At 42.6% G+C, this 21720-nt stretch overlaps 1 protein-coding gene across 2 annotated transcripts in view; it reads right to left on the bottom strand.

Moving 5' to 3' along the window:
* The window catches only part of LOC148687419 (uncharacterized), a 110154-nt gene extending 89214 nt beyond the window's left edge, over window positions 1-20940 (bottom strand). Inside the window, exons 1-4 of one of the 2 annotated variants that reach the window (XM_088660695.1) lie at window positions 20924-20940; window positions 18356-18413; window positions 18077-18145; window positions 16091-16210 (exon numbers count right to left, since the gene is read on the bottom strand). In XM_088660695.1, the coding sequence (XP_088516821.1) occupies window positions 16091-16210; window positions 18077-18145; window positions 18356-18377 (211 nt within the window). In that variant the 5' untranslated portion in view covers window positions 18378-18413; window positions 20924-20940. Of the gene's footprint in view, window positions 1-16090; window positions 16211-18076; window positions 18146-18355; window positions 18414-20923 lie in introns of those variants that run through there. The other variant, XM_088660697.1, reaches the window with a different exon arrangement.
* Window positions 20941-21720: the final 780 nt, after the last annotated feature.

A 21720-nucleotide genomic window follows, 5' to 3' on the forward strand; every position in this document is an offset into this window, starting at 1 on the left:
TCTCTGCTGGGGTTCTCTCATCAAAGAGTACTCACCCCACACTTGGGTCTTGGCTTCCAGGATTCCCAACACACCGAGTGTGGGCTGCCTTTACACTCTGACTGAAGCAGGGCCGGGGGCCGGGGTGTCCAAACTTTTTTCAAAGAGGGCCAGATTTGATGAAGTGAACATGTGTGAGGGCCGAGCAAAGTTGTTTTTTAGGATTGAAGTTGTTGAGCTTTATTTAGGATTTCACCTCAAAGTTGTTGAGTATTTTTTAAGGTTGAAGTGAAGTTGTCTAGCTTTTTTTTTTTTTTTAGGATTTTACCCCAGAAAATAAACTGCCGCAGGGTCCACATTAAACCAACCAGCAAGCTAGATTAGGCCCTCGGGCCTGACTTTGGACATGACTGCTAAAGCATGAGAAGCTTGAAAATGAATTGCTTTGGTGCACCCCAGGTCCCTTCCCTCTGGACTGCTGGAGGAAGTGGAAGGGTGGTGGCAGCAACAGCCAGAGAATAAATCCCACTGGTTGCCTGCAAGGGTTGTTGTGTTGCAGCTGGGCAACAAAGGTGGTGTGAGAGGCTCATTTAATCATACCTTTCCTGCCCCTGCATTTTGTACTTTTCTGTTTTAACCATGTGCAATAGTTTTTTATGTTTTGTAAACCACTTTGAAGCTCTCTGGAAACTAATTGGTCTATAAATTAAATCATTATAATAAAGAAAAATATAAACACACAAACATCTTGGCTCTCTACAGATACTTATTGGTTATGAAAGTTCCCAGATGATGAGGAGTTTGGACTTACGGTTCCCTATTGATAAACCCCTTTTGATAGCAGCGCCATTCTGTGCCTCTCAGGGAAACTCCAATAAAATAATTGGTCGGTCTGGGCTTCAGTACGTTTGTAGCAAAGGCCTACAACACAGAAAAGAAGAAAGTCTAGATAAGGGGGACAAGGAAGACAAAATGGAGTTAACGTTACAGCAAAATAGAGTATTACTTACTCTTCCGGCTACAGATTCATACTGTTGGACAAACAAATGGCTGATTTCTAAATATTTAAGCCAGCCATTGGGGATATCGTCCGTCTCTCAGGAGTTAGTGGTCTATCATTATTTGCCTTCCTACAAAAGTTTTATTAGACTGTCGCTTACATTCAATGCCAAGAGAATTCTGAATCTGATTATGCAAGATGCAGAGAGAATGAAATATAGGCATAGGATTTCAGTACACAGAGTGTTCATCATAATCGCATAAGGGCTCTGATTAGGCAGACAGCCAACTTCAAAAAACCAAGACCACTGGCAAATCAACCTTCTACAAAGGCTGCAATCTCATCTTCCACAGAGTTGGCAGACTGCCATTTATCTAAACATGATGAACTGTCTCAGCTGAAAAGCAGGCTGGTAAATTTAATTAAAGGGATACCCGCTAATTCAGACCATGCCATTCCAATTGAGGGTTCGAATTCTGATTCTGAAATGGAATTCGAATCGATTCCTACCCCCATAAATTTACTAGAGGCTGATACCCCGGCCCTTGTGGATCCGGAAAAAACCGAGCTCCACACAAATGACGAAATCCCAATCGTTAAGATGTAAGGTGGATGACTGGCTTCCCAAATTGACCAGACGAAATCTCAGGCAGTTGAACAATTTTTATTATTGGTTTGTCGGCAAAACAATATGGAGCAGTAGGGAAAAAACCATTCCTCATTCTGCCCGACCCATGGGCATACACAGAGTGCTTTTCTAAATCTCTCTGCCTCTGATAGAAAGTAAATTAGACAGCACTTTGCACACAGGCACAGCATGTTTGCACATCTAATGCAAAGATCTAACCACACACAGCACTTCTAAGAAATTCTAGCATAAACCACAAGAGCAAGAGGATGCAGCCCACCGCAAATTCTAAGTAGAGCACAACCACAATTGTGCCTGTAAAATTCCAGATAGACACGTGTATGAAGGTACCAGGTACATAACGCCACCTAGTAGAGTTGGGCGGGTGACTTTGCATCTTGGGGTGCTCTCTCTTGATTGGTTGATGAAGTACTGCAGAAAGGCTGATCTTCACTTCACTCTGTCAAAAAAGGTATAAAAGCACTCTGTGTATGCCCATGGGTCGGGCAGAATGAGAAACTCATTCTCACTGCCACCATTTATTGCAATAAATGTTTTAATAAATCTGTTTTATAATATGTACAACTGCCTGAGATTTCGTCTGGTCAGTTTGGGAAGCCAATCATCCATATTACATTTCTGGTGACCTTACATTTCTGGTGCAAGCGTGACTCGGATGAGGGCATTTCCCTGAACCAGAGGCAGTCCCCTTTTGCCCCACTGGACAGGGCGCAGATTCCTAACGGCGCCTCTGGTCTGGTGCACACCGGCAGACTTTTTCCGGAGGATCAGAGGTGGCCCTTGAGTTTCCATGCCCTGGACGAAGAGGCAAAAGGACCGAGGTTGGAAGGGAAGAACAGGAAAAGCCGGCTGGGGTAAGTAGAAAGGGAAAAGGTACCTTGAAGGGAATTGGCCCCCTTTAATGAGGGGAAGGGAGATCCTGATCACATCTCCAGCGTGTTGGTAGTACTCAGTTAATCAGAGGTCAACTGGGGAACCAGGCGCTTTGGGTAAAAGGCAAAAGGGAGGAGGAAAATGTGTATGTTAGTAGTCAGTAGGGAGGAGGTCCCCTGACAAACAGATACTTAGGAAACAAGGAAAAACAGGGAGGTAGAGTGTGGTAAAGTGTCCAATGCATGGTATGTGTGGCAAAGTTTGCAGTGCGTGCTGTGAATGAGGGGATACTTTACAGGGCCATAAATGGGAGGAGTATGGTCAAGAGGAGGGAAAAATGTGATTTCCCTAGAATTCATGATAGATAAATTCATAATGCCATAAAAGAAATTTAATTTACAAGTCCTGCCAACAACAAGTCCAGAGAAAAAGGGGGTGTGCAAACCAGTATCCTCACCCCAGAGAGAAGAAAGGCATTTTGAGAAAGAAGATGAAGAGGAAGGCAGTGGTTAAACAGCAACAAATAATGGCTCAAGGACCAGTGAGGAACCAGAAGGGGTTCAAAGGTCACTGGTGAAGGTCAGTTGCTAGGACGGAGATGTCTCGGTCAATGTAAAAGAGGAAGGAAGAGTGTTTGGAGAAAGATGGGACAAGGGGGTCCCAGCAGAAGAGAGTTCGTCGGTTTGGCAGGCATGGCAAGGAGCCATGGTCAAGGTGACTTAAGAGTTACCTGCATCTGGACTTTGTTATAAACATAGGCACCCAGTACTCTGTTTTTAAATATCCTTGAAACAGCACCAAAAAGCCAAAAGAAGCATCAGACTGATTTTATGCCTAAAAGGGCTGTACAAACAGACAGCGGAGGATTGGTTCAGAAAAATCATCTCTGCAACCTTTAAAATGCTATTCACCACACTAGAAATGAGGCTACCCACCCCCACAGGAAACTGACAAAATGCCAGTAACGGTGCTCAGAAAATGTTTTCATATGCTTCAGCTGGCTTCAAAGGAAAAGAAAAGAAAGAAAAAATCATGTACTTAAGTAGTTCACAACGCAAGAGACAATAGATTTTATTTGAACAATTAACATCTTTTCCCCAAGTCCTGTTGGAACTGTGCAGACTTTAGTTTTGGGGGAAACTTACAAGAATGGGGAAAAAAAGAGACATTTGAGTCCTTCTAAAAGCAAACTACGTTTAAAGGGTTTTACCCTCCTACCTGCAACCCCATTTCATATGTTTTTGTGACAGCAACGTTGGAAAATTTGTAGAACTGCATATTTTAATGAAATGAATGTTTATCAACTAAAGAATTCAGGATAAGGTAGAAGGAAGTTATACTGAATGGAGATTTGTGTGTAAAGACATTGTCTGTTTGAATCTAACACTACCATTGGAAGACAGGCTGCGAAAAATCTCAAGCAGTCTCTCAAACCTCCGGCAGAGATGTGTGGCGTAACCCCCCTTATTTGGTTACACAAGCGATTCTGCATGATTTGTATTTACACAACTTGCTTTCTCCTGCAACCTGCACTTAGAGACTGTGGCTGTGCCTGGCTGGTGTTGCCATTTCGGACATTCTATTGTGTGACATTGTGTGACCAAGACCGTTGCTGTGAAAGTAGGGAGAAAAAGATGTTATGCTTTGGAGGTCCACGTTTCAGCTTACAAAAACACTACTGCTCTAAATGCTTTGACTTTAAAAAAAATTATGTCTCACGGAAACAGCCCGTTGCTACAAAGCAGCTGTAAGTTTTTTCTTCTTCTAGAAACCACAAGACTTTGCATAATTTGAAAAACAGGCTTCAGTATCCTAGCAGAACTCAGCCGTCGGCAGCTGGATGGGAGGCAAATACGGATTTAAAGGACCCCTCCTTAACCCTGCACATGCATGAAGTTCTGTGGAAGGAAAGAGAAACCACGGGGAGATCCTGAAAGATGGGCCAGACGTGGAATCCTGTTGCAAGCCATGTGAAATTCGGCAAAGACTGCTGTAAGGCACTGCTGCTATATCCCAGAGATGACTTCTCAACTAACTGCTGCTACATCCCAGAGATGACTTCTGTGTGCCAGACACACCTCAATGTCCAATACGTGGGACTCACTACCTCGGAGAGTTTGGTGGTGGACTAACCAGCAAGAAGTTCTAAAACAGCAGCGGCAGCTACAAGGACAATCTCTCTCTCCCCCCCCCCTCCTTTGTTTTTTTATCTACAGGAAATCACTCGAGCGAAGAGCGTGTAGCCTTGCGGAGCCTGACACGATGGTTCCAGCCTGACGCTAGCGAGTCCCTGAGTGAATCCTTGAAGGAAGGGAGACGAGACCCTCTTCATTCCTAGGTGGTGAGGTATCCATTCCATCCGGTGAAAGTGCCTGAGATGACCCCCTGGATCCACACCCTGCTGTACCTAATCAGGAGTGGGTACCCAGCGCACGGTGCACCAGTTTCCCCTTGCAGCGTCTGACCGGCAAAAGACGCCCAGCGCATGGGAAACCGAAGTAGCCCCTGCTGTGACACTCCGGACGCTGTCACTCGACGCACGGGTTGAGGAATGTCCATCTTATGCAGCACCAAACATCAAGGAGACAAGGAGACGCAGTAAATCTTAGACCCTTATATATGTATGTATGTATGTATATTTGTATGGGAGGCATCAATTGAGTGGGACCCACAGTAGAAGTCTACCTGCCCCCAAAGTCACCATTGCAAGTAATTGACAGTCTGCAGACCGGCACATCCTCCGACTTGCATCGTGGAATATGGCAGGTTGGAATAGGACCAGGAACGCTGACTGTACCTATTTCCTATCAAAATTTGACATGATTCTTTTGCAAGAAACCAGGGCCACGGAGGATGTACACCTAAGTGGATTTATATCGTATGGAGTTCGGGCCCAAGCAGGGATCAGCCATGGTAGGCCTAAAGGAGGCCTGATAACCCTGGTCTCCACTACATTACATGCCAATATTATCCCTCTACCTGCATGCCAACAACTGGCACCAGCCATTTGCTTACAACAACAGCCGTATTCCCTGTTAATAATAAATGTATATTTACCTCCTCAATACCTCATGGACAAAATCAAGTCAACCTGGGACAAATTGGAACAATATATTGCAGATCTAATTCTGACCTCACCTGGCTCACAAGTATTATTGGGGGAGATTTTAACTCTTGGATGGCGAAGTCCGATGACGTATTGTATAACAAATATCAACTACTCCCCCCAGATGGGGACCAGGATCCGATTCACATGCCCCTTATTAGAAGCTTTAAAGATACAAAAGCAAATTTTGCAGGTTTATGTCTAGCAATGATAACTAATAAATTAAACCTGATCACGCGGGCTACAAATTTAGACCTCCAGTTAAAGCAGGTCCTAGCCAACAAATCCCTTACCAGGCTAAGACAGCAATTGATTATACCAGATTCAGAATATAATCCAGTAAGGTCCTAGGAAAACCTGATTCGGGAATTGCTACCCCCATTTGGACCGCGATGCCCAATCTACCGCAAAAAATGATGTTTCCGTATCCTGACCATGGTTCGATAAAGACTGCGTTAAGGCTAAAGATGCCATTATGTTGCCATATTCAAACTTTAAAGCTAATGAATCAATAACATCAAATATGGATTTAGTACAAATATACGAGCTCAAAAAATGGTACAAAAATATCCTGAAACAGAAAAAGAAGGAGGCATTGATGGATTCATGGACCCATCTTATCCAAGCCGCCAAGCTTAAAAATTTGACACTATTCTGGCAAATTGCATCTAACATCAGGAGAAGACACCTAACCTCAGAAATATATATTACCCCCGACAGATGGGAACACCACTTCAGGCAAATGTATGCTGATCCAGATTTCGTTGAGACCTCTGATGCTCTGCATCTGAAAGGACTTCCAAATTGGAATCCAGTTACTATGCCAGACATAGACTCCTTATCGGCTAAATCTCAGGTAGGGAAGGTGCCAGGCGGTGATTTAATCCCTCTTGAGTTGATTAAGGAGAACAAAGAGTGGTGGTGCCCTGTATTAGCATCATTATTCACGTATATTGATAGCACAGGACATATTCCAAAAGACGGGGGGGGTGGCCGTTATAATTCCCATATACAAAAAAGAGAGTAAGTCCGATCCAGGAAATTATAGGCCAATCAGCCTACTCAATATTGTTAGTAAATTGTATGTTTTACATCTCAAAGACAAATTACAAGATTGGCTTGAGGCAGAGTCCCAAATTGCTGATGAACAGGCAGGTTTCCAAAAAGGGCGAGCAACAACGTACCATTGCCTAGTTTTACAACACCTTATTGAGAAATATTCAGCCAACAAATCCTCCTCGCTTTATGCGGCCTTTATAAATCAAAAAACTGCTTTTGATTCCATCTCGCAAATTAAGCTCTGGAAAAAGATGGAATCCTCATCAATTGATCCCCGCGTCTTCCACCTTATACGACTGCTATATATGAACACAAGCCTTATGGTTCGCTGCTCCCATCAGGGCCATCTGTCGCGCCAGGTAACTGTTTAATTATTATATAAATGATATTATATCCAAACTATTGAGACCAGAATTCCATCCACCCAAATTGGCAGATAGGACAATTTCCATTCTCCTATATGCGGACGATCCCCTGATCTTATCCTGGACTCCAGTTGGGTTACAACGGGCTCTACGGTCTATAGTTGAATACTGCCAAGAGGCCCATCTTATCATTAATTACCAAAAGACAAAAGTAACGACTTTTGCCAAACGCCCTAAGATACAACCATGGAGTATAAATGGATGGAAAATTGAGCAACTCCATTGTATAAAATACCTGGGCATACGGTAGTATTCAATGATAAAGGGCTAAGGAAAGCCAACATAACACATGTAGCGGCCGTAGCCCATATGTCCTCCTCAGCGATTTTAAGTTTTTAAGGATCCAATGGTGCACATTATATACCTGCGGCCCTAAAACTCTTTGAGGCAAAAGTGATGTCTCAATTGCTCTACGGGGCTCAACTATGTGCTCCTCCACCAAATCTGACCCTACTTGAAAGGGTCCAGTCAAAGTTCATTAGAGCAGCTCTTCAAATGCCCCCTTGCTTGTCAAATGCCGCTCTGCGACTAGAAACAGGTATGATCTGTGTGGAGGCCAGAGTCTGGATACAAGCTTGTAACCTTTGGCTGAAAGTACATCTCAACCCTCAGGGCCTGGTCACGCTGGTACTGAAAGACAAACATCGATCCTCCTGGAGTAGGGCCATTGTAAACAAGATGTCGAGCATAGGTCTTCACCCAACCCATTTTATTTCTCATGGTTACATATAATGCCAGAGCTGCAACAAAACATGTCTGTCCCTTACCAGTCTCTACAACCACAGCAGATGCTGAAATCTATCCCCAAAGCCACACTCCTCCATTGTCTCTGAAGAATTTATCCCATGATCTGCTCACCTCCTCCTCATCATCTTCAATACATATCAATTTTGTATTGTAGTTCATCCCTTCGCAGTATTGTATGCACTTTTTCCAAGTCCTTGGGTTGGCAATGTAGTCAAATAGATATAGGGTTCCATGCCAAACAATCCAATCCTCACGTAACCTCTGCTCAACGTCAGCTTTGAGCAATGCCCAGAATGTGTGAGGAATAAAAAGAGAGAAAGGACAAGTGAGGTTTTAGGAGAAGCCAGCTTGTAGGACTCTGCAGAGTTTAAAACACTGATATTAGGGGGAACTTCGGGAGCTGCTTGGGTGGGGTAACCACCCCCACTGAAGAAAATCTAGCATTGTCCTCAAAGACCCACTAGGACCCACTGGCTATGCATTTAAAGGATAAAGTGGATCAACTTCAGAGTGCATTGGTTTCCCCAAATGTTGCATCTCCAGTTGAAGAACCCAGTGCCTCTAGAGAGGATGTTTTGTGGGGTCAGTTATGCAATTAGCTGACGTGAACAAAGTACTGGCAGCAATGCATCCAACCACACGGCCCCTCAACTCCAATCCCTCCTGGCTTATCAAATCTATCAGAGGGGGCTGACTGGCTGGGTCCAGATTGTGGTTAATGCGTTGCTGCATGAGGGGGTGGTCCCTGCTGCATTGAAGGAAGCAGTGGTGTGACCACTCCTAAAGAAAGCAACTCTGAACCCTTTGGATTGGAACAGCTATGGGCTGTTGCCAATGTTCCCTTTTGGGGGAAGGTAGAGGAGAGGGCCATGGTAGATGCCCCAATGGTTAGAAGTTGCTTTTACCAACTGCAGCTGGTTCAACAGGTCATTCCTGGACCAGGATTCCTTCCCACAACAGTTCATAATTTGCTCAGCTCAAGACTGGATTACTGCAATATGCTCTAGATGAGGCTTCCCTCGTGCTTGACCTGCAGTTGGTGCACATGCACTCACTTAAAACACCTGAAGAGAGCTACCCATTCTATGTTTCCAGGTGCGCTAATCTGACTGATATTTCAGAACGGGATTGGCACAGGAATGGGTCATTCTAGCCTTGGGACCCTTGCGGCTTGGGACCCTCGTACCTACGGGACCGCCTCTCCTGGTATGCCCCGTGGAGGACCTTAAGGTCCACAAACAACAATATTATGGAGATCCCGAGCCATAAGGTGTCTAGATTGGCCTCAACTAGGGCCAGGGCTTTTTCAGTATTGGCCCCAACTTGGTGGAACGCTCTTTCACAGGAGACCAAGGCCCTGCGGGATTTGTCATCTTTCCGCAGGGCCTGCAAGACAGAGCTGTTCCGCCTGGCCTTTGGGTTGGACTTAGTCTGACCCCTGCGGTTTCCCTCCCTCGTGGCTTAAATTGACTACTCAAAATGAGGCTGCATTTTAAATTTTAATACTGTATTTTAATCTGTATTTTAATTACAGTAATTGCTTTTTATGTTTTATTGTAATTTTATTGGTGTGTGCCGCCCTGAGCCCGGTTCTGACTGGGGAGGGCGAGGTATAAATAAAAATTAATTATTATTATTATTAGCCTGTAATGGAAAAGAGAAGTCCATCACAATGGTTCAGAAATCGCCTATTGCATCAAAATATCTGGCACCTTGACCTCGACCAATAAAAGTGGTTTCTGAGTAACTTACTAATAGCCTGCCGTATTTCACTGATTTTCCTTTTCTCTTCAGCTATTGCCAAAGATAGATTCTCAGCTTTCTTGATTTTTGTGATATCTAAGAGAGATGCAACAATTTAAGTCGGGAGGATATCAAACAGCCATGTACAGATACCGAAAAGCCATGTTTCTCACTATCTAAAATTTACTTTTCATATATAGGAACCTAGGAAGCTGCCTTATAATCAGACCATTCATTAATCTAGATGAGAATTGTCTATGCGGGATACTCCTAAAAAATACGGAAATTTTGAGTTTAGAGGGTTGGGATAAAATATTCGGGTGGCATGGCTACCTGATGTATGGAAAAGTTCAAATACACAAAGGGTTTAAAAATCATATTTTAAGGAAAGCCCTGCTTGAGGTCTGGGAAAGAACCAAAGAAAAAACCATAGATAAAACACCCGGATGGGTATCCCCAGTAGAGGCAAACTCTACGCTGAAACTTAAAAGGAAAAAACCCTGGCCAACCTACAGAGAAGTGACAGAAGTTAAGAATGGGAACATCCTTTAAAGGATTATGAGGAGCTTAGAACAACGGGGATAAGCTGGTTGGAATTTTTCCAACTGAAAGCATCATATGAAAAAGATATAAAAACCAGGGAAACTGGAAATAAAATAACTAAATTTGAAAAAGAAGTACTCCATAATAATGAAAAAGATGTTAGCCAAATTGTATAAATTATTAGGAAGTACAGACCAAGAGGAAGACATAAAGGGGAAATGGATATTAAAATGGGAACAAGACCTGGGGTATGAAATACCCATACGAAAATTGGGGGGGGGGGGGAATTGGTTAAAAGATATAAATTTCACTGCTTGTTCCACGTTAAGAGAAAACTACATGAAGATGAACCATAGATGGTACGGGTACTTGGTACCGGAAAAACTGGCGAAAATGAATAATTCATTTAGTAACAAATGTTGGAGGTGCACTGGTATGACTGGTAGTTTATTTCATATATGGTGGACACGTCCAATGATTAAAATGTTCTGGGATCTAATTCATGAAGAGATTTAAAAATTACTAAAAATATCGTTTTTTAAGAAAGCAGAAATGTATTTATTGGGCATCTTAAATAACAATATACCTAGTGAAAAAGTAAATATCTTCATGTATGCATCAACAGCTGCGAGACTTTTAATAGCGAACAAATGGAAAAGTATAAATATTCCAACAAAAGGAGAGTGGATTGATAAATTATGTGAATATTTAGAATTGGCAAAATTGACAGACGTAATTTATCAAAAATCTAAAATCTAAATTAAAAAACAATGGGAGTGTCTAAATGAATATATAGGAAAACAAGGTCTGGGAGCAAAAACCTGGTTGTGTTTAGAATAACCTTGCAGGGATTGGAAAATGGGATATTCTGAATATTTATAATGTTGTTGTTGTTTAGTCGTGTCCGACTCTTCGTGACCCCATGGACCATAGCACGCCAGGCACTCCTGTCTTGCACTGCCTCCCGCAGTTTGGTCAAACTCATGTTCATAGCTTTGAGAACACTGTCCAACCATCTTGTCCTCTGTCGTCCCCTTCTCCTAGTGCCCTCAATCTTTCCCAACATCAGGGTCTTTTCCAGGGAGTCTTCTCTTCTCATGAGGTGGCCAAAGTCTTGGAGCCTCAGCTTCAGGATCTGTCCTTCCAGTGAGCACTCAGGGCTGATTTCCTTCAGAATGGAGAGGTTTGATCTTCTTGCAGTCCATGGGACTCTCAAGAGTCTCCTCCAGCACCATAATTCAAAAGCATCCATTCTTCAGCGATCAGCCTTCTTTATGGTCCAGCTCTCACTTCCATACATCACTACTGGGAAAACCATAGCTTTAACTATACGGACCTTTGTCGGCAAGGTGATGTCTCTGCTTTTTAAGATGCTGTCTAGGTTTGTCATTGCTTTTCTCCCAAGAAGCAGGCGTCTTTTAATTTCATGACTGCTGTCACCATCTGCAGTGATTAAGGAGCCCAAGAAGGTAAAATCTCTCACTGCCTCCATTTCTTCCCCTTCTATTTGCCAGGAGGTGATGGGACCAGTGGCCATGATCTTGGTTTTTTTTTTATGTTGAGCTTCAGACCATATTTTGCACTCTCCTCTTTCACCCTCATTAAAAGGTTCTTTAATTCCTCCTCACTTTCTGCCATCAAGGTTGTGTCATCTGCATACCTGAGGTTGTTGATATTTATTCCGGCAATCTTAATTCCGGTTTGGGATTCATCTAGTCCAGCTTTTCGCATGATGAATTCTGCATATAAGTTAAATAAGCAGGGAGACAATAAACTACCTTGTCGTACTCCTTTCCCAATTTTGAACCAATCAGTTGTTCCATATCCAGTTCTAACTGTAGCTTCTTGTCCCACATAGAGATTTCTCAGGAGACAGATGAGGTGATCAGGCACTCCCATTTCTTTAAGAACTTGCCATAGTTTGCTGTGGTCGACACAGTCAAAGGCTTTTGCATAGTCAATGAAGCAGAAGTAGATGTTTTTCTGGAACTCTCTAGCTTTCTCCATAATCCAGCGCATGCTTGCTATTTGGTCTCTGGTTCCTCTGCCCCTTCGAAATCCAGCTTGCACTTCTGGGAGTTCTCGGTCCACATACTGCCTAAGCCTGCCTTGTAGAATTCTAAGCATAACCTTGCTAGCGTGTGAAATGAGGGCAATTGTGCGGTAGTTGGAGCATTCTTTGGCACTGCCCTTCTTTGGAATTGGGATGTAGACTGATCTTCTCCAATCCTCTGGCCATTGCTGAGTTTTCCAAATTTGCTGGCATATTGAGTGTAGCACCTTAACAGCATCATCTTTTAAAATTTTAAATAGTTCAGCTGGAATATCATCACTTCCACTGGCCTTGTTATTAGCAGTGCTTTCTTTTTTTAAAAAAATTAAAACAAACTTTATTTCATTTAAAAAGACATACAAAAAAACACACAAAATCGAAACATACATTCATCAAATGATATCAAACTAAATCATAATCATAATAAATCAAAATGGAATCATACTCAAATCATATTTAAATCATATATAAATAAAAAATTATAAATCATTTTTACAAAATTACATACTTGACAACACTAAACGAAAAAGAAAGAAAAAAAGAGAATCCCGATCCTTAAATTTATAAAAAATTAAAACAGACATAAGAGAAAATTAAGGATCTTAAGCCCTCTGTTCCCCCCCCTCTTAAAAAAAGGAAATTGACTTCCAGTCACCTTATACTCTGGTCTGCCATTGTTCTTTATCTTTATATACACACACCTTTTCCCTATCTTCCTTTAATGTCTTTTTTTGTGTGTCTTTTATATATCTGCCAAGAGATTGGTTTTTTCTATCTGTCTTTTTTTTGATATTGTTTAAGCAAGCTCCAACTTTTTTCTAAACTTGCCTCCTTTATGTCTTTTACCCTGCCCGCTCTAATAAATAAATTTTGGTATGTTATTATCTTTCCCACCAATTCCTCCTTTTTTTGGTATTCTTTCACTTTTCCAATTTATTGCAACAAGTAGTCTGCTGGCCGCTGTCGCATGCATGACTAAACATCTGTCCTTTGCCTTTATTTCATTGCTTAATAATCCCAATAAGAACATTTCAGCGTCTTTTTTGAAGGGATATTTTATTTTATTTTTCAGTTCATTGTATATATCATCCCAGAACCTTTTAATTTTTTTACATTGCCACCAGATATGTATTTGTGTTCCCGGTTCTTCTTGGCACCTCCAGCATGTATTTCTTACTCCTTTATACATTTTGGCTACTTTTGTGGGTGTCATATACCATCTATATTGGATTTTAAAAAAGTTTTCTTTTAAATCATAGTTTGATACATATTTCAAATCCCACCTCCACAAATTTTCCCATCTATCAATTGTAATATCCCTCCCAAAGTCTTTAGCCCACTTAATCATTGTATCTTTCATCATTTCATCTTTGGTTTACCACTCTAGTATCAATTCATATAAGTTTTTAATATATTTTCCCTTCCCTTCTAACAGAATTTCCCCAAATTTGGACATTTCCTTCTCAAATCCCACCTTTTTATCTAATTGAAATCGTTGCCTGATTTGATAATATTGTAGCCATACATTACATAAATTTTTGATCTCCTTGTATTCTTTTAATTTCCAATCCCCTCCTATATCTTCTAGTAATTCTTTATATATCGGCCATCTTACACCTATATTGACTTTTTAAACTGATATTATTTCAAATGGCGACACCCACCACGGTGTTTTAGGTTCCAGTGTTTTCTGATGCTTTCCCCGAATTTTATATAACGATTTCCTTATTATATTATTCATAAATATGTTATGGTTTTCCATTTTATCCTTTAACATGTAGAGATGCCAACCAAAACCCAGTCCAGCTCCTTCCAAATCCAATAGCAAATTATTTTTCAAATCCATCCAATCCTTTATCCAAACCAGCATCATGGTAAATTTCTAATTTGGTAGGCCGAATCCCCCTCTTTCTTTTGAATCAATCATTATTTTATATTTAATTCTAGCTCTTTTCCCATTCCAAATAAATTTTGTTATTTCTTTCCGCCAATCTTTAAAATATTTTTCCCCTCCTAAAATTGGTAGATTTTGAAATGAATACATTAATTTAGGCAATATACTCATTTTAATCACCGAAATTCTTTCTAACAATGATAATTTTAATTTGGCCCACATTTCTAATTTTCTTTTAATTTCTTTCCAAATTCTTTCATAATTTTCTTGGAATAGATCAATACTTTTTGCTGTCATGTTTATACCCAAATATTTTATTTTTTTCTCCTGCGGTTTAATTTTTTCATCTTTTTCAAAAAAATTACTAATAGTCCACTCTTTTTACAGTTTATTTTAAAACCCACCAGTTTCCCAAATTCTCCATTTTTTTCTATTGCCCTGGGTACACATTCTATTGGTTTCTCCGTTGTGATAATCACATCATCGGTGAATGCTTGGGCTTTTATCTATTTTTCCCAAATTTTATTACTTCAATTTTTTCATCTCCCCTAATGCAATTCATTAATGTTTCCAAGGCGATTATAAACAAAATCGGCGACAATGGGCACCCCTGTCTGGTTCCTTTTGATATTTTTATTTCTTCCGTTAATTTCCCATTGATCACTATCCTTGCTTTTTATATATATTCCCTATTGCCTTCATCAATTTTTCTCCTAGCTCCAATTCCCCCAATACAATTTCACCACTTCCACTGGCCTTGTTATTAGCAGTGCTTTCTAAGGCCCATTTGACTTCACTCTCCAAGATGTCTGGCTCAAGGTCAGCAACCACACTACCTTTTTATAATAAAAAATAAATTAAAATGATGATAAAAATAAAAAGAAACATTTATGTATGTTGAGATAACTACTGTATGGAGAAGCGGTGGAAGTCGTGAGCTGTTCTACAAGGACATCATGCAATGTTTTTTCTTCTTCTTCTTTTCTTTTCTTCTTTCTTTCTTCTTACTTTATGAAAATTAAAAGTGTAATTATTTGACCAAGTGTCAGGATATAATGGTATGTATTTTCTTTTCGTATATGAGTATGTTTATTTTATTTGATTATATGTATTTTCTTTTAACTGAATATATTAATAAAGGATTTCTATTTTTTTAAAAGAGAGAGAATTGTCTATGCTGACTAGCAATGGCTCTCCAGGGCTACTGAAAAAGGTCATTCCCACCTCTTCCAGGAGACGCTCAAAACTGAATATATATCAATATATTTTCCCACCAACACATCAGATAGACAAACCATGCTTATGGAGAAGAACAGGATGAGCTTGAGGCAACCCACCCATTCCTCTTCAACTTCTCTCAACTGAACAATGAGAAGAAATCCCATTTGGTGGAAGGAGCGCCTGAGCAGGCAAAAAGTCACATATGACTTACCATCTGCATCAAAAAGATCCGGAAAGGTGTCTTCTATATATTTGAGAATCTCTTTCGTTCCTTCTTCAAATACGGCTCTCCTTTTCACTTCCTTAACATCTAAAGGTGATGATGGGAAAAGTTGTTCATCGCATGTGGGAGAATAGCTCTTCTTCCCCCAGCACCCACTTGGAGGGGATTAGGTTGCATTTAGAATGAGACTTTTGTGGTACAAGTTCCAATATGTAATGTACTTCCCAAAATTTGTAAAGGTAGAATTTCTCCACCAGGAAGACATATTTTCAAGCCTCAAGTTCTAGTTTAGAGTCCTTAGCCCAATATCTTCATATATGTGTGTGTGTGTGTGCGCGCACACACACACACACACAGAGCATTTCTGCAGGGACAACCTACAGTGCCACTGGTTTCAATGGGAGAGAGTATATTACATGTTTATCTCACCGACTGAAATTGGAGAGTGAAAGGGCTTAGTGGAGACCAGAACCCATCCTTTCCTTTTAAAGGTCTACACTGAAATGAAGCGAGCAAGAGTGAATTGTAATTCTGCCCATTACCCCTTTATATTTCCCTGGAAGACTGGAACTTACACATATAGGTCAGCATTGATGCCGCTACAATGGAGACAATCACAAGCACTGCACCAACATACAGGGAATATGAAGATTCGAAGAATTTTTTCACACGTTCCTCCAATTGTGTTAGTTCTCCTTGATGGACAGGAGGAAAGAAAATTCTGCTTTAGCCATCAACAGACAACATCCCAGTGCCACCCCATAGAATCATAGAGTTGGAAGAGACCACAAGGGCCATCCAGTCCAACCCCCTGCCAAGCAGGAAACACCATCAAAACATTCTTTGTCAAGAAATTCCCCATAAACTCTGGCAACCCATCTAGATCAACATATGGCAGTGAGCTTCCTAAACCCATCGGGGGGGGGGGAGTTTGCAGCACTGTGAAATGCCAGAGGACCCGACCCTTGGAAGGTTAAGTGGATGAAGGAACACTTTTCTGCCCATGTTCCCTGTCTGGAGGCCCCAGGAGCATGAAGTGACTGTCATGGGACAAAGGTTCTTGAGAACAGAAGCAGTAAGGCCTACAAAATCATTCAAGCCTACTAACTGCTGACTGTTAACAGCAAACTGCTAAGTCACTGTGACTCGTGACTCATCTTGAGTGATGACTCATTCTCCCTATAAAAGTAGCCAGCCTCTCTGAGCCAGTGTGTGTCTCAGCCAGAGTGTGTGTTGTGTTGTTGCAGACAGAGTGGCTCCGGGACTCTAGTAAATCGGTAACTAAGACTGTGCGTCTGTGAAGAGTCTGATAGCTGCTATGAGCACTCTGTGTATGCTCTTTAACCATGCGGTTTATGAGCAACTTTATTTTCTCAAGTAAAAGTTTTATTTTGTTCATGAAGAAGACTCTGCCTTGATTAATTTCCCGCTGCATGATAGAGATATCCCCCGGGACTAGAAAGACCTTGGTCTGACCCAGCAAGCTCTTGCTATGTTCTCATAGAATCATAGACTAAGGCAGAAGGGACTACGAGGGTCATCTAGTCCAACCCCCTGCAGGAATCTTTTCCCAATGTGGGGCTCAAACTCATGACCCTAAGATTAAGTGTCCCACTCTACCCACTAAGCTTAATGTTCTTATAGTCAAAGGTAGAGCTGAGGAGAGACTTCAGGTTGAGATCTTTGAACCTCAACTAGCAGAGTGGATTGGGCACCCTTGTGTGACTGTTACCCTGGCCTGGAACAAGGGCGGCTTCCAACAGAAAAATGAAATAAAATAATCTATTAAACATTAAAAGCCTCCCTAAACAGGGCCGCCTTCAGATGTCTTCTAAAAATCTGGTAGCTGTTTTTCTCTTTGACATCTAATGGGAGGGCGTTCCACAGGGAACTGCCAGAAGGCCCTTGGTACTCGACCTCAGTGTCCGGGCAGAACGATGGGGATGGAGACGCTCCTTCAGGTATAATGGACTGAGGCCATTTAGGGCTTTAAAGGTCAGCAACAACACTTTGAACTGTGCTTGGAAATGTACTGGGAACCAATGTAGATCTTTCAAGGCCTGTGTTATGTGGTCTCGGCGGCAGCTCCCAGTCACCAGTCTAGCTGCCGCATTCTGGATTAGTTGTAGTTTCCGGGTCACCTTCAAAGGTAGCCCCATGTAGAGCGCATTGCAGTAGTCCAAGAGGGAGATTGGGGTTGTGGAGTTCATCTGGCTGCCCTCCATCAAGTAAGTGGAAGGGGCTGCAGCAGTGGATAGGGCCCATCAAGGACAGCTTTCAGTTCAGGCTGGGGCTGTTCACTGCCAGCAGCAGATGGACACAAGCTCAAGTTCATTACTCTTCAGTTGGACTTGGTGGATCCCCTGGGACTATAGAAGATGCTTGTCCTCACTCTGGTCCTCCCCATCATAGCTTTCCTTTACTGTTCCTTCCCCCTGAGCATACAGACCTGGTTCTTACTTTGGTATGAGCATGCACACGAAAGCTCATACCAAAATAAAAACTTAAGGTGCTACTGAAGGAATTTTTTTATTTTGCTTCAGACCAACACGGCTACCTACCTGTAACTAGACCTGGTTCTGTTTCTGCCTTGTCTGCTGGAGGTGGTTCAGCTTTCTCTGGCTTCTTATCTATATATAAAGACAGCATGAGTATAGTAATATTATATGATCATATGATAGGATATGATATGATATGATCAGCATAAAAATAAACATAGAGCTACAGCCTGAAATATCTCAGCTCTGTCAAGTGTCTTCAGTACAATGTACTGGAGGGAACGTATCAAGTCAGCAAATCTCTGTTTCTGTGAAGAGAAAATAGTAACCGAAGGGACTTACCTGGTGGCTTTTTAGGAGCCATTGAACTGGTTTCCTATTTTATTCTCCACCTGTGGGACTATAAAGTAGACAGTGAAGTCAATGCCTTATTTAAAAGCAGAGTCACAATGGGCCATTCATAGGCAGGGTTGCCATGGGGACCCTCTCCCAGTTAATGTCATTGTTAGAGTGAGTTACAGGTAGGTAGCCGTGTTGGTCTGAGTCGAAGCAAAATAAAAATTTTTAAAAAATTAAAAAAATTAAAAATTTTTAAAAACGCATAATCAGAGATCTACAGCCTCTCCTGGACAATGACAGCTCCCTTTCTCAAGCTCTGGGAGGAAGACCTTTCATTGCCTACAGACAGCCACCCAATCTTAAACAACTCCTCACCCACAATAATACAACCACCAGACTTAACATGGACACTGGTACCAGAGCCTGCAATAAACCCAGATGCCAACTTTGCTGCCACATACACCCGGACAACATCATTACTGGCCCCAACAACATCCAACATACCATCTCAGGACTATTTAATTGCTCATCTTCTAACATTGTGTATGCCATCAAATGCCAACGGTGCCCTTCAGCTCTCTATATTGGACAAACAGGCCAAACCCTACGCCAAAGGATAAATGGACATAAATCTGACATCAGGAACCATAAGACTGAAAAACCAGTAGGAGAACACTTCAATCTCCCAGGACATTCTATACAAGATCTCAAAGCAGCTGTTTTATTACAGAGAAATTTCAGGAACAGACTGGAAAGAGAAGTTGCTGAATTGGAAATCATTACCAAGCTTAAAACCATGGAAGCACCTGGGATGAATAGAGACATCGGATTCTTATCTCATTATGCATGATCAAGCTCTCTTTAGCACCTCAGCCCAGGACTAATTGCAGCCATCAGCAGCCATTAACAGCCATCTCCAGGTTTACCACTCCCATCAGCCCACCACCCATTCCCACCCACCCCCACCACCCTCTGTATATATATAGGGTCTGACACTTCTGTTTCTAGTGTATCTGAAGAAGTGTGCATGCACACGAAAGCTCATACCAAAATATAAACTTAGTTGGTCTTTAAGGTGCTACTGAGGAATTTTTTTATATTGTTAGAGTGAGTTACTGTAACAATGCACTTTGCTGCATTTCTTATCCCTCTGATCCCTACAATCCCACTATAGGAGGCTGCAGGGATCTTTTAAAGTGTTGTGTGGTTCTCAATAACACAATACATACCCAGGAGCACCACCTCTCTTGGAGCTGTCCAATTGTCATTGGATGAAGGATGCACCTCTAGTTAATCATTGATAGTTCTGAAAATTTACAATAAAAGGGGGTGCCTGATTTTGTTCTGGGCGACCTACCGGATATACATTCTGTCTCCCACTGTGTTCTTTATCGCACGCTCCCCACACTAGTGAGTGTGGGTCCAGCCCCCTAGGACAGGTGGAAAGGACCGTGCGGGCAGCTGCCTTCATGCCCCACAGCCGGGCAATGTTCTTCCAGCCTCATGAGGAGCCTCTGCAGTGGGGCTGGTGAGTGCATAACTTCATCAGCATACAGAAAATAATTTGGCGTCATGAGGATGTGGGCATTTTATCTTGGCATTTTTTTAACCTTGTCTAGCTGAGGCCCCCTAGACTAGGTGGAAAGGGCCATGCAGGGCGATGTTTCTCTAGCCTCATGAGGAGCCTTTTCAGTGGGGCTGGTGAGTGTGGGCCCCGCACCCTAGGCCAGGTGGAAAGCCAACAAAATGATCCAGGGGATGGAGGGACTCAGTTCTGAACTTCACTGTTCATCACTACCAAGAAAAGAGAGCAGTTGAGCCATATAATTATGCAGTTGCTTTTTCAAAGACAGCAATTTCTTCCATGGTTACGTCCCTCCCGCTTTCTCCAAAAGGCTAATTCACAGGTTGAAACCTCAGCTGGACAAGGTTAAAAAAAATGCCAAGATAAAATGCCCACATCCTCATGACTCCAAATGATTTTCTGTATGGTGACGAAGTCATGCTGGGCTGAGGCAGGGGCGTAGGACAATAGGGGCGGTAGGGGTGGGCTGCCCTGAGCGGCAGGTTCCAAGGGGCGCTATCACGGGCACCCGCCCCGCCCCCAAAATGCGCGCCCCGCCCCCAGAACCTGGGGAAGCTCCCCAGGAGGCATGCCACGGCCCTGGAACGCATGCTCCACCCCTCTGGGAGGCGCAACCCTGATACCCTCCGGCAGGTGCACCCCGCCCCCAGAATGGGCGCCAGCCCCACCCCCGGTGCCAGAGCATGAAGCTCCACCACTGGGCTGGGGCCACTTCTTTTCCTGTAGGGTTGCTGGCTATCTCATGTTTACAATATTGAGTGGAACTAAGAACAATACAATTACACAAATATTACTCTGAACTCTTGCTAACCTTCACAAATTCTCCATCTATTCTGATGAACATGAACCCTGAATTTTCCAGAGGGTCCTTTTATTTAATTACTCCATTAAACAGTGGTTCTTTAAATTAAGGCTGTCAGTGTTTGTCATATCACAAAATTGAAATGGATTTTTAAAAAATTTAATTTTGAGAATTTGTTACTCACCAGAGCGGCTTTCCTTGCTGGCATCCGTCTGTCTCGAGACAATGGAGTGCACCTCCAAATGGCTGCATTAGAAGCACCAAAGTGACCTCCCTGGGGCGTGGGCAGTGTGTCTGGAGGTCCTGGGCTGCCCAAGCAACAAGACTCCCCTCTTGACCTTGCTGATGTGGTTGAAAGGAACAGAAAGCAATACATTTGGCACCAACTTGGCTGCAGTAGTTGCCAGGTGGAGGTGCGCAAGGCGCCATCCACCTGTCTTAGGGATTCCACTCCAGATTAGCCTTTTCTTCTCCCAAATATATCACTCAAGGCAGCGGAGGTTTAGGATCAGAGTTGTCCTTCTCCCACATGGGCTCCCTTCCCAGGTGGATGAGCTCACTTCCTTCTACAGCACATGCAGAAACCACCATCTTAACCATAGGACCGACTCCTGGTCTCGTCTTCTCAGTCCACCAGAGCCTGTCCTTGCATGCAGAACAAGTCCCTATTCCCACCAAGGGTTTGATACCCATCGGCTAACCTCACCCAGTTTAGCCAGTCAGTCAAACCCATTCCTGGAGTCCGGCTGTTGTTGCATGCCAACAGCTTCTAGAAGCCACAGGTGAAAGCTGAGTGCAGGGTGGGGACCAAAGGGGGACAAACAATCCCAGAAAGAACACAATGTGTCCCCTACGAGAGGTACTACCCTCCCCTAACATCCCATACAAACCAGCTTGCTATCTAAATGCAAATCAGCAAATCCACAACACACAAAGGGAAAGGGACTGGGAGGGAAGAGGGGGAAATCAAACTCAGGCACT

This window comes from Zootoca vivipara, chromosome Z1, assembly GCF_965207765.1.
Source record: "Zootoca vivipara chromosome Z1, rZooViv2.hap1.1, whole genome shotgun sequence".
NCBI classification, from domain to species: Eukaryota; Metazoa; Chordata; class Lepidosauria; order Squamata; family Lacertidae; genus Zootoca; species Zootoca vivipara.